Here is a 15,681-nt window from a genome sequence, read left to right as displayed (position 1 = left end):
CGGCGGGCTGATATATCATTTGAGTGTGGTAGTTTCTGTCCACCCCGCTCTAGTACGCCATGGCTAACAGTAGCAGTGTTTCACTCGACGAGCTTGGAAGTTATGCAATACTGTCAGTTGTCCTTTCTCTCCATGGATCTTTCGTTTGAGGGTTGAATAATCGGCGAAATTATCCGCCGGTGTGGAGCAGATCATCTCTCGCCGCAGCTCCTGATGGATTGATGATGTTAAGGATATGCTCCTCGGAGAGACCATTGCTAGATGCTTGTCAAACGCACAGATATATCATAGACTGCGCCAACATCAACTCCTGGGGTTGCCTTTCATCTCATTGTTGCCGCTGTCTTGTCCAGGTTAGATAGCCTCACAACTTTCTACCATGTCAAACATATCTTGTCAAGTTTCGACGAAAGGTTGAGCCCTGCGATGCACTAGGAAGATAGCGTGAGCGTCGCTCCGACTGGAATAGCAGAAATAACACAGCGTCTGACTGCATCACAAGGGCTTCAAAGCAGCGACATACTGGAAAAGGTTGACGATGTCGGAGCGGTTGGGGGCTTCAGGTGATATCCATGCTGTTCATGGCACTGATGGCCACACCATCGTCGACTGGGAAGGACCACGAGTTTCAGAAAATCATTTGCATTGGCCCTATGACAGGAAAGTTTATCATCATTGGAAACATATCCTTTATAACATTTCTACCGTAATATATTTATCCGTGGAATTGCCATATCACTAGGCAGGTAGAGTGGATCTCTCTTGGCGTTCCACCTTACGCGTAAACAGCTCCCTCATGCCACTTCTGTCGATGCGGCGTGTGATGTACTGTCAGGGGTTACAATTCGCGGGACAACTCCAGAGCACGGGAAAGGTACAAACAGCCATGTTTTGGTCCTCATCTTGTGATTGGTTACATTGTATGTATGTAACGTATAAAGGAGTGAGGGTCAGTGGCCGTCATGGTCACTGTATAGAAAAGGAGATGAGGACAAAAACCCGAATTACATCCGAAGACCAGAAGTGAACACCCTACCGAGTCAAGAGCACAACTCTTATCCCAATACTACGTACGGCTCAGCACCGCTTGGTCCTCCGTCGCTGCTTCAGTCGTTGAGGCACTTTCAAGGGATGGCCAGGCCGGTGATGTCGTCCTTAGCGACCCTGCGAGCTTGAGCAACTGGAGTAACTACCTCGCCAGTTCTTGAAAACCCAGTTTGGGCGAACATGTGGGCCTCCGCCTGTGTATGTTGCTGGAGGGGCAGCGGAGCCGGTCGCGGTCGTTGGGCCGGGAGTTGGCACACTGCCAGTAGTCGAGGGGCTGGTGGTCCCAGAGCTTGACGTAGAGGATCGTGTACCAGTCGTGGGCGCAGAGCTGATGGTTATTGAAGACTGGGGCGGAGCAGTGGTAGTCGTTGCTGCCGTAGTCGTCGTCGTCGTCGTTGCTGGTAGTGGTGGCGCCGTCGTTGTTGTAGCTCCCCCGGAGCCGAGATCGATGGGTGCTCCATTCAAGGAGCACAAATCCATGATGATCCTGTATGCTTCTATGGTGCTCCGTTAGTTTATGTATCTGCAAGCGTCCCAGAGCGGCTTCTGGCACGGATGCGGATGCGTCTGCATCATTGAGAACCAGTGGAAATGCCTGGCCCTCCAGCGTATAGTATAACCTTACCCGTTGCGTCTGCAGCGCTGCAGCCAGCTGACACCTCGGAGGTAATAGTGTTGACGAATGCGCCAGCGGAGCAGAAGCATGCCACGTCTGTTGTAGTGCAACCGGTTGCAGCAACGGCGTTGGTGAGCGGAGTGAACTAGATACGCCGCAGTGTCAGCGCCTCCGTCTATCATCGCTTGATATGGGCTCAGGGCTCTGGGAGAGGGGACCACGGGTGACATACAGCGCAGCTAGGCATGCTCGTGAAATCAGGAGGGAACACCTGGCCATGGACCCCGAAGGCCAAACCCAGAGCAATAGTACCGATGGCGAGAGACTTCATCTTGGTCGATGTGGTGTTGACGTGGTAGATGTAGTGTTGAAACGAATGTCTGCGGAAGTATTGCTGTATGAAGTATCATAGATTCAGTCCTTCCTTTTTATACACTCTCCCAAGGTCGTCGACGCCGATGATCGGAAATTGACAATCAATGTCTTAACCAGTATTTCGCAAAGATTGCAGGAATGGCCTAATTGACTGTGGCTTCTCTCCGATCTCCATTGTCCCATTTTCGGCATGCACCTGCAATAGTCCCTGCACTGAACTGGCTTGGCCGAGTGGATTCTCTTTCATACCGACAAGGCTGGATGAGAGCACTTTATCAGGCAGATGATAGCCCCTTGGAGAAGATAGCCACATAATCATCATCATAGAGATGTTGCATCCCCCGTTATCCAAGTCACTCTTGAAAACACTTTCGAGATGGACGATACCCCCTTAGATCCATGATAGACCATTTTAGATCAGGACTGTTTTCTATCTCTAGTTGCAATACACATGAGCACAATAGATAGAGCCCTGCAATAAAATGGTACGTACTACGTCGTGCTGGAAGGTCATCGTACTGAGGGCAATCGCGTCTCCACTTTTCTTAACATCTTGAACTTCAACACTAGAAATCGGAATCAGAACCTCCGTGGAAATTCCGCCTTGGATTTATCTCAGCGTCCAACCACTGGCAATCTGAGAAGACCGTTGACCCGCTGCCTCTGTGAACGAGGCAGAATGGCTGCTTCTTTTGAGAGCGAGATCGGACGTCCTTGCCGTAGGACTGGTGACTGATCCCACCGCTGCCTCAGCACCTTGAGAGACGGCTATAACAAGGTCGGTTAGATTTGCAATCTGGCAAGGCATGCAAGCAATCTGTGATCCTGGATCACCTCTGCAACCGATTTCGGTCTCGAAATTTCTTTGGATATCTCGGTGACAGTTTCCGTAGCAATTAAAATGCGCACCCAGCTGGTCCGCATATACCCTAGCGAGGATGATGGTGATCACACCGGCTCTAAGTGTATAGAACAGATAAGCCGCCGTAGCATCCATCTCTTGCGCAAGGACAATCTGAACTTCGACGATGAATATCCTCGGTTTCTTCGAAGATTGCAGCTCGCATGGTCAGATAGCTGGAAGCCAACGCCTACCTCCAACTTCAACGGTGGCCTCTGTAACAGTATCCGATGTGACTGGAGAACCCGCTGAGGTGACAAGTGTGCAAGAAAATGGGAAGCAGTCACGGAACTTGGAACTTGATTCTGCGAATCAAGAGGACCGCAATAGGCCCCAACGTGGCGTTCAACTTGCCCAGGCAGCAACGCAAGTTTGGACAACGAAACAGCTGGTGCTGCTATACATTCTGTATGTCCCACCCTTCTTCCCTCACATTCCAGGAGATGGTTTACTGATCCATCAGTACAGTATTTGGCTCGTGCAATTTGTGGAACTCTTTGCGAATGGGGTTGTCTCGACTCTTAGTCCCTATGTTACAAGCAGCTTTGCATCTCACTCGTTGCTTGCGACCTCACAGATTGTCGCTTCACTCTGCTCTGGCCTAATTCAGCTCCCATATGCAAAGTTGATGGATATCTGGGGGCGTCCCAAGAGCCTTGTCCTGATGGTGGCGTGCCAGACAATCGGCTTTATAATGTTGGCAGGCTGTAACGACGTAAGGACTTACTGTGCTGCTCGCGTTTTCTTCCAGTGTGGATACAGAGGAATCATCTTAACAGTGCTCATTATCATTGCCGACACGTCCACTCTCCGACACCGAGCGCTCTGGATTGCTCTTTCATCCACTCCCACTCTTGCCACAAGCTGGTTATTTGGGCCTGCAACAGACTCAATCGGCAGGGGTATCGGATGGAGATGGGGCATGGGAGTCTTCGCCATTGTCGTCCCGGTGGTTTGTTGCCCACTGTCTGGCTTCCTCTATTACTACCAACGCAAAGCTCAGAAAATGCAACTCACTCCAACTCCGGAAAGCCACCGCTCCAGGACAGAGACCTTCCTCTTCTACGTGAGAGAGTTCGATCTTGTGGGTCTGTTCATCCTTGCCCTTGGCTTGGCGCTATTTCTGCTTAGCCTCAGCCTCTACAGCTTCCAGCCTCAGGGATGGCGATCGCCCGTGATCATCTGCTTTATCATCTTCGGTGGACTGCTAATCGTCGCCTTCGTACTTTACGAGAGGTTTTGGGCTAGCAGCACCTTCATGCCTTGGGCACTCATCAAGAATCGGACTGTTTTCTTCACCTACACCATGGACTGCCTCCTAGTCGCCGCCTTTTCCATCTGGGCGACGTATTTCTTGTCCATGCTTGTCTTGGTTTGGCAGCAGAGCATCACTCATTCAACGTACATTTTGAACATCCACGCCGTGGGCGCAACATTATCTGGGTTATTCGTCGGCATAGCGGTTCTTCTCGGTATGCGGCTCAAGTATCTAGCTGGGTTCATTGCAATCCCACTTCTCTTCCTCGGGGCTGGGCTTCTATATCGCTTCTGTCTCCCGTGGACCAGCATGGGAACTCTCATCATGACCCAAATCCTCCTTGCCGGGGGCATGGGATCGCTTATCATAACCGTGCAACTCACCGTGATGGCAGTCGCAGGTCAGGAACAGATTCCAGCGTTGATTGCTACGGAGACATTGATGGCTGACATCGGTGCCGCCTTTGGTTCTGCAGTTTCCGGGGCTATTTGGGCAGATGTTTTGCCCAGGAAGCTTGCCGAGTTTCTCCCTCCTGAAGACGTTCATTTGGTACCAGAGATCTTCGGCAGCTTATTCGTGCAGCTCTCATACGCCCCTGGAAGCGTCATCAGAGATGCCATCAATATGGCGTACAGCGCATCCTTGAGGTACATGCTCATCACAGCTCTCTGTTTGTATGCAGGTTGTGCGTTCTGCGTTCTTTGCTGGAAGAACGTCGAGCTGGGGAAAAGAGGAAGTGAGAAAGGCCGGCTGTAGCCAGTATTGAGCTGACAAGGTAAACCTCAAGGCTCATCCGTGCAGACAGGAACAAGATTCAGACTGGGCCTTGTCTGCTTAGTATCTTGCGGGTCTTGTGGGCCCGAAGAAGCTGGGTGTGGCAAATTGAGACATGTATCCTGATTAGCTTGATATTTTATTCCTCGTCACGGGTGGCGCCAGTCGATGAGGAGATTGGATCGGCATCCGGGAGACTGAATGGCATATATCGCCCGGGGTTACTTGAGGTCAATCTGGCACAGCTCTGTAATGCCAAAGATTTCTGCCACAATTTATGTCGAGGGCCAGGATATCATAGACTTACGCACGAGCTGCCGGCTAAACGGGATACATGTCCTTTCCTACAGGATGCAGTCATTCTGGTAATGTTAAGTGAGGACATCTGTGAAAGGAAGCCAATGCTCTAGAGTAGCTGTTACATTCTGATCTAGGTCAATCTCTATGGATTGTTTCACTGAGCGAAAACCCTTGGCATGTTTCTCGTCAGAACAACGCTGCTGACTTCTGAGATATCAGAATTGGGCTTGTTGAGGCCCCATCAAAGGTCGATATGTGGCCCGTATTACTCTCCTGTAGCTTCGCAACCCCCCCAAGACGGGACGAGACCGACGGTTGTCAATTTGATAACTCGAGATCAACGGAAGAGTGTTGGAGCCATTAGCTAGATCCACTGGATCGACATCACAGGATCGTTGATGCATCTGTCCCTTAGCATCGCTCTTCTGGGGTTTAAGGAGTACTGCAGTAGTTGGCTACAGAACGGATTTGCCATTGACTCGATGAGCCCGTTAAACGAGCTTGATGACAGACAAGTGAGGGCATTCAGGGACCGAACATCCACGGACGAACTTGTTGGATGAGCGACATCGGTGTAGAGTCCTTGGTCAAGGCTAAGTGACCACATCAGAGCCGGGGCGTAGAAAAGGTGCAGACGTGTACTCCGGCTCTAGAGGAAATCCCGCGGACAATCTGCCGAGGAACTCTTTCTATTTATGAGGCACTTTGCACATCCATGATGTTCCGTGGTTTGGCATCCAGGTAAGAGATTTCGAGCCACTCCCCCTTATGTTACGCTTCAGGGCCACCAAGCCTACCTCAGGGCTACGCAGCCACATCTCAATAAAATACTCAGGGTCAAATGGCGGGTACCAAGTCTGAAAACAAAAATGGACTTTGGAGAGGTCAAAATTTCACCGCCAAGTTAATCGGGATTGGAAGCGTTGTTTTCATATTTTTGGCATCTATGTATATCGAAAAGGGCACTCGCGATCTATCTGTCGGAGGCGATTTATTGGGAGCAAGCTGTGTACCTGGCACTCTCCTTTGTTTGGAAAGGAGAGTATTGGGTATCAAAAATGCTCATGTAGCAACACTTCCTCTTCTTCTTTCTCTTCCGGCTCTCCTTTGATCTTCTTTTAGCTCCACTGGCACCAGTCCAATAAGTCGTGGGCTTTCATCGAATCCAATGTTCTGCCTTTCATCTCTGTTCTCCTTCTCCGCCTCCTCTCCATTCGATCAAACAAAAGGCATGTGTATTCTTGTACACTTGGTTGCGAAACTAGATCAAGATAATATGAAAAAGATCGATTTTGGTCATGACATTGCAAGATCTAACCTGTCGAGATCAATTGCAGAAAAAAGAGGTACTTATTCATATCGACGACCGCTTATCCAAAGTCAGGTCGGATGATAAGTAGCAGCAAAAGGGGCTCGTTCTTTTGTGAGCCTGTGTCTTCAAGATTTGCTATTGCCCAAAACTCCGTCGCCATGCAGGAAAGTAAAAGCACTAGTCGAAAGGGGAAAAATGACATTGGCAAGGTAGAAACCAATATCTTAAGGCCCGTCATGGAGGCTGAAATGTGGTCGTCATCAATCACAATGGAATGTTGTTCATCAAGCACCTATGGTAATGCGGTGGTCTTCAACTCTTCTCTCAATTCTCGTGATCAGGCCGTTTCAATTCTGTGGATGTCATAATCCAATCGTGGACACTTCTCTCCTCGATCACCTATGCAGCTTGTACAGGGGTTCTACCCAACCGATAATTGCTTGCAGCAGAGTTGAAGATGCGATTCATCACCCCACCGAATCCAGTCTCTGACTTGACCTTCTTGGAAGGCTGTTGGCTTTCGCCGGAGAAGCTGGTCTGGTGGCCTTTCAGACTAGGTCGGCCACCGATTGCTGTGCCATAAGCGCTGTGGTAAGAAGCATCGGGACTCTGCGTCAAGTCAACCACCACGATACTGTCATCGATATTTGATGAAGCAGTGTAGGGGGTGCCGCGGGATGTGGGAGCCAGTGAGGAAGACCTAGATCTTAACGAAGGTGCCATTGATGAAGACCGTGAACTAGAATGGCTGTGCATGGTACCAGGCCTGCTGGAAACTAGAGGAGGAAGATCGCGAAGGGAAGGTGGTGACATTGATCGGTTGCTGATGTGGTGGCGGAAAGGTGATGGGAATCGCTTGTGGCTGGGAGCTGGAAGTGAGAGTGAACTGTTGTTGGATCGGTGGCGCGGATACCGTCCTCCAGCGAGCTCTTCATCAACGTAAGCGCTGGGGGAATCATAAACGCCCGCTGCTCTTGGAGGTGGAGTGGCCAGGACTGGTAGCTCATTGTCCCTGACTTGGCGAGATGGAGGTAGTGGAAGGCCAACCGCGGAGTCATATGACGTCTGATGGGAATGCCAGTGTCGGTGGCTGCTGATGAGCTCTGCTTCCTCGTGCTGTAGTTCGATTTGGAAGCGGATTGGAGCGAGGAAGGGCTCGAAATGCTCAAAGAGATCCTGCTCGGACACTCGGGTTTCAAACTCAAGCAGATACAGCAGTTGTCTCTCCATCAGGTTCACCTCAGCCAAGCCAAATCCGAAACCCTCGAAACCCTTGACGGTAGTATATCTGGCCCAGTGCTTGTTCTTGGGGCTGGAATCATTCAGGTTCTTGGCGGCGAGAATCAAAGCGGCGAGGAAGATCCGGTGAACGGTGCATCGCATGCCCTTGGCCACAGGAGGTAGCCTCGACCTTAGTCGTGCAAGGTAGACTAGAGAGGTCATGAGGGTAGGGACTTGGACGGAGGATCTGTTGACGAGGGAAGTGATGAATTGCTCCAGGGAGGGTAGGGGCGGTTGAGGTGTCTCCAAAGCATGTTGCGGAGGGGTCGAAGGGGGAGTAGGCAAGCTCTCTGCTGCTGAGTTGGACTCTTGGTCACATCGAATGACCAGTGATGCTTGCTTGGCCAGATGTTGGATCATATAATTCCTCACTGGTTGGCGGACAAACTCTTCTAGAGCTGCCCGGTTTTGGGCTGTTGTATAGCGGGCATTCATATTGACTTGCCTGGGGGCAGAAAGACAAGGACGGGATGCCTTGAGGGTGAGTATAAAGAGACGAGGAAGTGAGATCGGAACTGAGGCAGTTCCAGGAGTATAAGGACCTTTCCTGAGGCCTTGCCGAGTTCGTTGTAAGAGAGTGACAGGATACTGCGACAGATGTTGACAGGTGCAGGAGGCTGGTAGGGTAGATGGAGTATTAATTGAGCAAAGATCTGTGTCGAACCTGGCCTGCAGGGGAAAAGGTCAGAGCTCTCGAGGATATTGAATACTAGTCGCTCGGAGGAGGAGGTCGAGATGCTGGGGACGGATACTCGTAGCGAAGTCGAGTAGTGCTAGCACGGTCCAGGGTGTGTGCCTCCTGTGTTTGAGAGAGAGTCTTGAATACTCCTGAACAGTGCGCAAGAGTGATGTAGCAACTGCGGTGGGGTGGAGACGGGAGGATGCTAGTGGATAGGCGATCGATAAGCTCCAGGTACGGATGGCGGGATGGCTTGAGGTTTAACCGTTAGGGTTTCCTGTCGAACGCGACTGTTCTCGGAGCAGCGAGCTTCCTTGACTGGTGAGGGAGGCCAGGGGTTGGAGGCGAGACACTGTCTGTGAGACTGTGACTAGAGGGGCACCAAGAGCCTGGAAGGGACCGAAGGCACTGCGAGGGCAGCGCGACGTGGGAGGTGGGACGTGGGTAGGTTATAGTGGGGAGACCGGCCCCGGAAAGGGAAAAAGGACTGAACGGTGACAGGGGGCGTCGGGTGAAGGCTAAGCGGCTCCTTAGTGTGATGTCGGAGCTCGACTCTCAGACACAGACTGGAGAGTGAGGTGGTGCTCGTAGTAGTAGAGAGAACTGAGGGTGATGATGAGGAAGAAAGAAGATGGCCAGGCAGAAGTGAAGGAAGGAAGGGTGAATCAAATATGGATTTATGAATCTGGGTGCCGCATTGGATTGCCTTCTGCTCGGGCGCTTGTTTCTGGTGGATTGGATGATGTTGAATGAGAAGGGCGAGATATGTAGACCAGCAACTGGCCGTGGATGGCCGATGAGGGTTTTCAGGCAGATGCAACTTGCAGAAAGTGGGTGTCAAATGGCCTGTTTCGCGTGGTGTTGGCGGCTGGCAAAGAGGGTGTATCGATTGGGCAGCTGGACTGAGGGCGAGGGGGAATGGGGGATGGAATGGCATGGCATGGGCACATGGGCACGGGGGACAGGGGACGGAGTACGGAGTACCAAGGACAGTACAGCTTACGAGTGCTCGTACAAGTAGCTTCACCCTGCGCTTTGCATACCTTCAGCGGCCATTCCTCCCCTACAGGCTACCTAAAGGCTACCAGTGCCTACAGGCTACCAGATACAATGGTGCCCTTGCAGGCGGACAGATGCGCGCGTCGCGCTGAGTGGACACCATTCCCCCCCATTGCACCTGTCCACCTGTCCACCCGTCCACCCTGACCTTCACATGCAAGTCGTCGGTTCAGTTATGGGCACGGGAAGGGCGAGCAGCAGACAACGACCAGCTGCCATGGTCACCGGCGCGTCCTTCGTACAGGGTCTTCTCGCCCCTAACGTGACCAAGCTACACCTAATTGAACCCACCCTAGACCGAACTTGGCCGTTTACGACTCAGTCTTGGGCACTGAAGGCGTCGAGTCCTGGGAGGGTTAGTAACTACCTTGAACTAACGCTGGACCTCCCAGCTAAACGCCTCCCCCCAAGCCCCCAAAAGCCAAGGCGCCTGTCCTTTGGTGTGCATGTTCTTCCTCTCCTCTGGCTGTCGAGAGGCGAGACACACGCCCGACACGCCTGACACACGTCGGCGATATCTGAGGCACCAACTGACACTCGTTCTGACTGGGCTCCAGGGCCGCCGACGCGCTTCAGGGGTGTCAGACTGGCTGCCTCTCGCTTAATTCTTCTATTGGCCAGCACTGCTTGAATTCAAGGACTGGTGAAACACCTCCAGAATCAGGATCTTGACTCTACACAACCGAGCGAGACCCTCTCTCCCCTGCGACCTGGGTCCCGGCTCCTGAGTCCTGACGCGCCCTTTGCTCCTTGATGGCAAAAACTCAGTCGAAGCCACAGAAATGCTCTTTCAACACGCTCTTGTTTCAGTCGCGCCTCTTCATTCGGCTCCTTATCCAAGACCGGCCATTCCAACGGACTCTCCCAGGGCTATTACACAGCAATCACCCTGAAGGAATGCATACAAACCCACTAATTACTGGCTCCGTACGGAGTACCTGACTCTTAGCCCGAGTCCCCCTTCTACCAGGCTACCACAGATCGAGCCTCTCGACAAGCACAGCCACGGCTAGATCCATCCAACCATCTGGATCTTGTCTTCCCCACGAGTCGCTCGTGCTCCTTCTTGTTGCTTTTCTCGATTCTGGTCGTTGGTTCTGGCCAGTCTCCCCCTGGCCAGTCAAATGAATTCCGTCCTCCAGACTGGCACCATTCTCCTAATCTATCAGATCGTCCAATTGCCTGCCTCCACAAATTCAACTGGTCTGCTGCAAAGTATGTTCCATACCCATGGTTCATGCAAGGTCTTGAATCAACCATCATACTTCTCGAGCTTGGAGCGTTCACGTGCCTGTGCAAGCTCGTACCCCGTGCCTCGTAGTCAGGCCTCGAAGATATTTTGTGTGATCCCTGTCCAATGCCACATTCAACGGACATCATTTTCCTCTAGACCAGGTCCCGATGCACATCCCTCTACCTCGTACCCCGTCCGATCGGCACTACAGGATTCCAGTAGGGTTGGCATTATTTGACCAGAGATCTTTTCACATCCGACCTCAGGAAGTCTCCTCAGCTTCGATGGATTCACGGATCACGGACGCTCCGTGCTCGAAAATCAAGGCAATCATGACTTGCAGGTGAGGCGCCAGCTCGTTGGGTAGAACGGCCACCCAACCCAATAATTATGCTACCAATCATGGTGAAGGCACAGCCCAAGCCTTGACTGGATCGCTTTGTTCGCCCAGACTCGCCCTGTGCTGTGCAGCTGTGCACGGACAGCACGATGGTCGTGGCGGTGCGCCTTATTCATCATGTGGCTGGTCAGCCTCTGGGCGGCGTCCAATAACTCATGTGCCACCCAGCGGTCACTGGCCACTGGTGGGCTCAACTCTAGTTGGTACCCAGCCACACACGATTGCTGCCCGAGCCTCACCCGCTTGTTGTCCATGTGACAAGCCACCAGTTCAATCACTTGACATCAACGGGCTGATATCTCTGGTCATCTGGAAACCTGCATGCATCAGTTGTCTGCCTCGGAGGAGCCAGCCATCAGGCTCCAAAATCCAAAAGACCGCGCCTCGACACGAGCCCGTGCCAGCCCCAACATGATCATTTCTCATGCACACTGTCGAAGAGCCTACCAATTAGTCACGAACCGCAAACATGAGAAGCTGACCGAGAATGCCCGAAGCTGGTAAAAGCCTTGTGCGTTGTCATTGAAGTAAAATATCGGCATGAGACCTGGCCACCTGGCGTAGCAAGAATTAGCTTTTCCCAGGATTGTGGGATGGCGTTTTCATAGCGAACGACGATAATGACATATCCATCACGTAGTTAGAGACTCTTTCCACTTCAAGACTCAATACGACGCTTTGCGCGAGAGAAAGGGATTTCTCATCCCGGACCAGAGAGGAGAACCTTCCAAGCAGCGAATACTCAGCCTCGAGGTCACTCGCTGAGGGACAAGATGTTGTAGCTGATCATCGCAGTGGCAATGCTACTTGAGCGGCTTACTGCCTCTCTTACAGTTGACTGTTGAGAAAGGGGACCTTTACAGTTGGAAATCATAGACGTCCAACCCATTTATGGTTGGATGGATTCAATACAGATACCATTTCAGCCATATATACTTTAGAATGAACAACCACGGGCGACGACAGTCGGTCTCATACTTCCGACTTCTTCATCTGCGAGTTTCAAAGAAGGATTATACGCGAGCAGCAAACGGCCTGTGCGGTATCTTTCAATTATCACCGGCTTTGCTTGCAGTCAAGGTGGCTTGACATGATGGTGGTGGTGGTTGTGTGTAGGTAGCTTCGCTCTTAAATCCTAGGAAAATATATTCAACCAACCTCCATGTTCAACACTGTTTTGCATGCTTGAATTCCAACATTCATCGACTGAAGGCTTCTTTCTGGGAGAATACCGTAGCCATCTATTACCACGTCATTCAAGTCACAATTACATTCTAACCTCGGCCAATATCCTACCCGACCAAGAAGAAGTACACTCGACATGTCCTCACATGACAGCAACAGTTGAAGCCTACCCGGCGGAACCTCGGGTATACATTCCAAAAAGGCCTTGGCGGGAGTGATGGACCAATCAGAGGGCACCAAAACCAACGATGTCATGTAACATCACAGACAAAACCACCGAGCCTTCAGTCGCTTAGCTTCGACGATGCCCTTTTCTAGATTTAGAGGAAAGGTAATCTCTTCACAAACGCATGCATGCACTACCTATATACATGACAGCACGACCACAGAAACAAAGGCGAAATATTGCCCTTGTAGGGAAATAAATTCCCAATGGCCCCGGGCGACTACGCCTCGGTGGGGACGGGCAAGCTGAAGCTCAAGGGCGTCAAGGACAGCAAAGTGGACAAGAAGAAAAAGAAGAAGAAATCGAAGCTAGAGCCAGAACCTGAGCTTGAGTCTCCTTCCGCCGTTCAACGGGTTGTTGGAGACCATGGTGGCAGTGGCAACGTTGATGATGATAACGAGCGTTTTCAAGACCGCTCGGTCATGCTGCAGAACCTGAGGGCTGAAGATGCGTTGATCGCGAAGGAGAAGAGGAAAGGGAGGTTGGGAGATTGGAATGATGATGATGATGATGGTGGTGGTGGTGACGACGACGACGCTGCTGCTGGCCCTGGGCAGAAAGAAGGTCACGGTCACGGTCACCATCGAGACGACGAAGCGAGAGAAGCTGTCAAGACGGACGCCGAGAGGAGATATGAAGAACAGCGGCGGAAACGGGTACGTGTTTTCTTCCTCCTCATCAAGCTCTTTCTGCCTTCTTTTCTTGTTTCTACACCCCCCAACTGATTTGCAATATCGCTTTTAACCATTCACCATTTCTCGCCTGTTGTTGACCGCTTCCTAAACGAATAAACACACCTATGCTAACCTAGAGGCGAATCCTAGCTCGAGGAACGGCTGAAACGAGAAGGCGTCAAGACTCACAAGGAGCGTGTTGAGGAGTTGAACCGCTACCTCAGCAGTCTTAGCGAACATCACGATATGCCTAGGATTGGACCGGGATAACATGCGCTACAGGTTGCAAAGCAGGTCTTGGTGCTTTCTTTATTTTCTCAGCTTCGAGCATTCATGGTTATTGGAGGGCGGGAATCAGCCGTTCCTTGTCAAGGCAGAATGATGCCAAACATGTAAAAATCGGATGATGAATTTCTCGTGTTTAATGGACTCCCCCTGCAAAGCAAAGCTTCCTTTATGTACAGGCCAGGTTTGTAGCTGTTCACCCGCTTTGGCCAACTGATCGTCTATTCTTCGCCACCGCCGCCCTCTGCAGCCTCCGCCTCAAGTCGTCCAGGCTTGGAGTTGAGGTATTCGTTTCTGGTTGGTAAATCAGTAAATGGCTCTCTTTCTCTCTTCTCCCCCAACGAAACATACTTCTCAGTTGCCCATTCCATCAATACATAGCCCAGTACTAGAGGTGGAACCCAGTACAGGATCTGGTGATATGTTCGTCGGTAGATATTGAAGAATGCGTTGTAGTAGGCCCCGGCCATGGGGCTCTGTCGGTTGGGCGAGAGAGCATATGTAATTATACCCTTCTGTGGTGGCGAACCTGAAATAGAGAAGGGTGTCAGTGGGAAAGTGCTCGATCGTTACCGATGGCTTCGGGCCTCGGTTTAAAGGTATCTGGGAGTTCGGAAGAGCGGTACCTAGATTGCCCCAGCCACCCATGTATCTAGATTTCCAAAGAACCTATTAGCATGCTACCAACGTTGAAGAGATCGAAGACGCATACACTCCATTCTTCGGGTCGGGACCGTGACCGGCGCGCAGAGCCCGGGTGACTTGCATCCGTAAAGCTGGAGTGACACGCATCTTGAGGATGACAGGCAAATAGAGGTCTTGCCAGAAGGTGGTGGTGAGGAGGAAGGGTTCCAAGATTCAAGATTTAACTCAATGGGCGCAGGGACGGATAAAGATGAAGATGGAGGAAGGAAGCTTGAAGCTACCGCGCTTGCCGAATGCGGTTAGTGCGCATCCAAAATGTGCATTACACCTACAACGATTTGACGAACACCTACCGCAGGCATTCCGGATCTAGCCACGCCTCGCTTTTTGTGCCTGCTGCTGCTTCTTCCACGGCGATCAGGTCAAGCTCATCAATCGCTTCGTTCCGCACATCATGTCCGCTCCGAACGTCCTCAACGCCGTCTCCAAGTTCGCCATCCCTCTATTTGTCGCCTTCTCGTTCGGACAGGCCGCCATCTACGATGTCAAAGGTGGATCAAGAGCTGTGATCTTTGATCGTCTATCCGGTGTCCAGGAACAGGTTGTGAATGAGGGTACTCACTTTCTGATTCCATGGCTGCAGAAAGCCATCGTCTATGATGTGCGAACCAAGCCCAGAAACATCAGCACCACCACGGGCAGCAAAGACTTGCAGATGGTCAGTTTGACCTTGAGGGTGCTACACAGACCAGAGGTCACAAAACTACCCAAGATCTACCAGGTGAGCAGGATATACCACGACGCATTGCCCGATGCTAACCACTAGCTAGTCACTTGGCCAAGATTACGATGAAAGAGTACTGCCATCCATTGGCAACGAAGTTCTCAAGTCCATTGTCGCCCAATTCGATGCAGCCGAATTGATTACCCAAAGAGAAGCCGTGTCGCAGAGAATCCGAACTGATTTGCTGCGGAGAGCTCAAGAGTTCAATATCGCTCTGGAAGATGTCTCCATTACACACATGACCTTCGGCCGAGAATTCACCCGAGCCGTTGAGCAAAAGCAGATCGCACAGCAAGATGCGGAGAGAGCGCGATTCATCGTCGAAAAAGCCGAGCAAGAAAGACAAGCAAATGTCATCCGAGCAGAGGGAGAAGCGGAATCCGCCGACATCATCAGCAAGGCCGTGGCCAAGAACGGAGACGGTCTCATTCAAATCCGAAGAATCGAAGCCAGTAAAGACATTGCTCAAACATTAGCTGGCAATCCAAATGTCACCTACTTGCCAGGGGGAGGAGATTCAGAGGGCAAGGGAAAGAATACCAGCCTGTTATTGGGCTTGAGAGCCTAAATTTTCTAGAAAGTTGGGGCAAGTGGACACCCTGAGGGTTGATGCTGCAAAACATTCGGACCACTCAACCACTCAGCT

The 15,681-nt window shown here is 51.5% G+C and overlaps 6 protein-coding genes across 6 annotated transcripts; 3 read left to right on the top strand and 3 right to left on the bottom strand.

Annotated features, from left to right (window-relative positions):
* Window positions 1-1,155: 1,155 nt before the first annotated feature.
* Window positions 1,156-1,994, bottom strand: A1O9_08793 (uncharacterized protein; the record flags this gene model as incomplete). The annotated part of the gene is made up of 3 exons (XM_013402276.1): window positions 1,156-1,544; window positions 1,673-1,808; window positions 1,896-1,994. The coding sequence occupies 3 exons, from the start codon at window positions 1,992-1,994 to the stop codon at window positions 1,156-1,158; spliced, it is 624 nt and encodes a 207-aa protein (XP_013257730.1).
* A 1,072-nt stretch (window positions 1,995-3,066) lies between these two features.
* A1O9_08792 (uncharacterized protein) lies at window positions 3,067-4,953 on the top strand (the record flags this gene model as incomplete). Its single annotated transcript, XM_013402275.1, has 1 exon — window positions 3,067-4,953. The coding sequence occupies one exon, from the start codon at window positions 3,067-3,069 to the stop codon at window positions 4,951-4,953; it is 1,887 nt and encodes a 628-aa protein (XP_013257729.1).
* A 2,029-nt stretch (window positions 4,954-6,982) lies between these two features.
* On the bottom strand, window positions 6,983-8,299 carry A1O9_08791 (uncharacterized protein; the record flags this gene model as incomplete). Its single annotated transcript, XM_013402274.1, has 1 exon — window positions 6,983-8,299. One exon carries the CDS (start codon window positions 8,297-8,299, stop codon window positions 6,983-6,985), a length of 1,317 nt encoding a protein of 438 aa, XP_013257728.1.
* A 4,554-nt stretch (window positions 8,300-12,853) lies between these two features.
* Window positions 12,854-13,591, top strand: A1O9_08790 (uncharacterized protein; the record flags this gene model as incomplete). The annotated part of the gene is made up of 3 exons (XM_013402273.1): window positions 12,854-12,978; window positions 13,024-13,303; window positions 13,472-13,591. The coding sequence occupies 3 exons, from the start codon at window positions 12,854-12,856 to the stop codon at window positions 13,589-13,591; spliced, it is 525 nt and encodes a 174-aa protein (XP_013257727.1).
* Window positions 13,592-13,827: 236 nt separating this feature from the next.
* Window positions 13,828-14,254, bottom strand: A1O9_08789 (ubiquinol-cytochrome c reductase subunit 8; the record flags this gene model as incomplete). Its single annotated transcript, XM_013402272.1, has 2 exons — window positions 13,828-14,135; window positions 14,233-14,254. The coding sequence occupies 2 exons, from the start codon at window positions 14,252-14,254 to the stop codon at window positions 13,828-13,830; spliced, it is 330 nt and encodes a 109-aa protein (XP_013257726.1).
* A 451-nt stretch (window positions 14,255-14,705) lies between these two features.
* A1O9_08788 (prohibitin-1) lies at window positions 14,706-15,603 on the top strand (the record flags this gene model as incomplete). Its single annotated transcript, XM_013402271.1, has 2 exons — window positions 14,706-15,032; window positions 15,082-15,603. 2 exons carry the CDS (start codon window positions 14,706-14,708, stop codon window positions 15,601-15,603), a joined length of 849 nt encoding a protein of 282 aa, XP_013257725.1.
* Between the last annotated feature and the right edge of the window lie 78 nt (window positions 15,604-15,681).

The sequence above is a fragment of the Exophiala aquamarina genome (genome assembly GCF_000709125.1).
Source record: "Exophiala aquamarina CBS 119918 chromosome Unknown aczIA-supercont1.8, whole genome shotgun sequence".
NCBI lineage: Eukaryota > Fungi > Ascomycota > Eurotiomycetes > Chaetothyriales > Herpotrichiellaceae > Exophiala > Exophiala aquamarina.
Note: the sequence above shows the minus strand (reverse complement) of the source record. Positions and strands in the feature narration are given on the sequence as shown.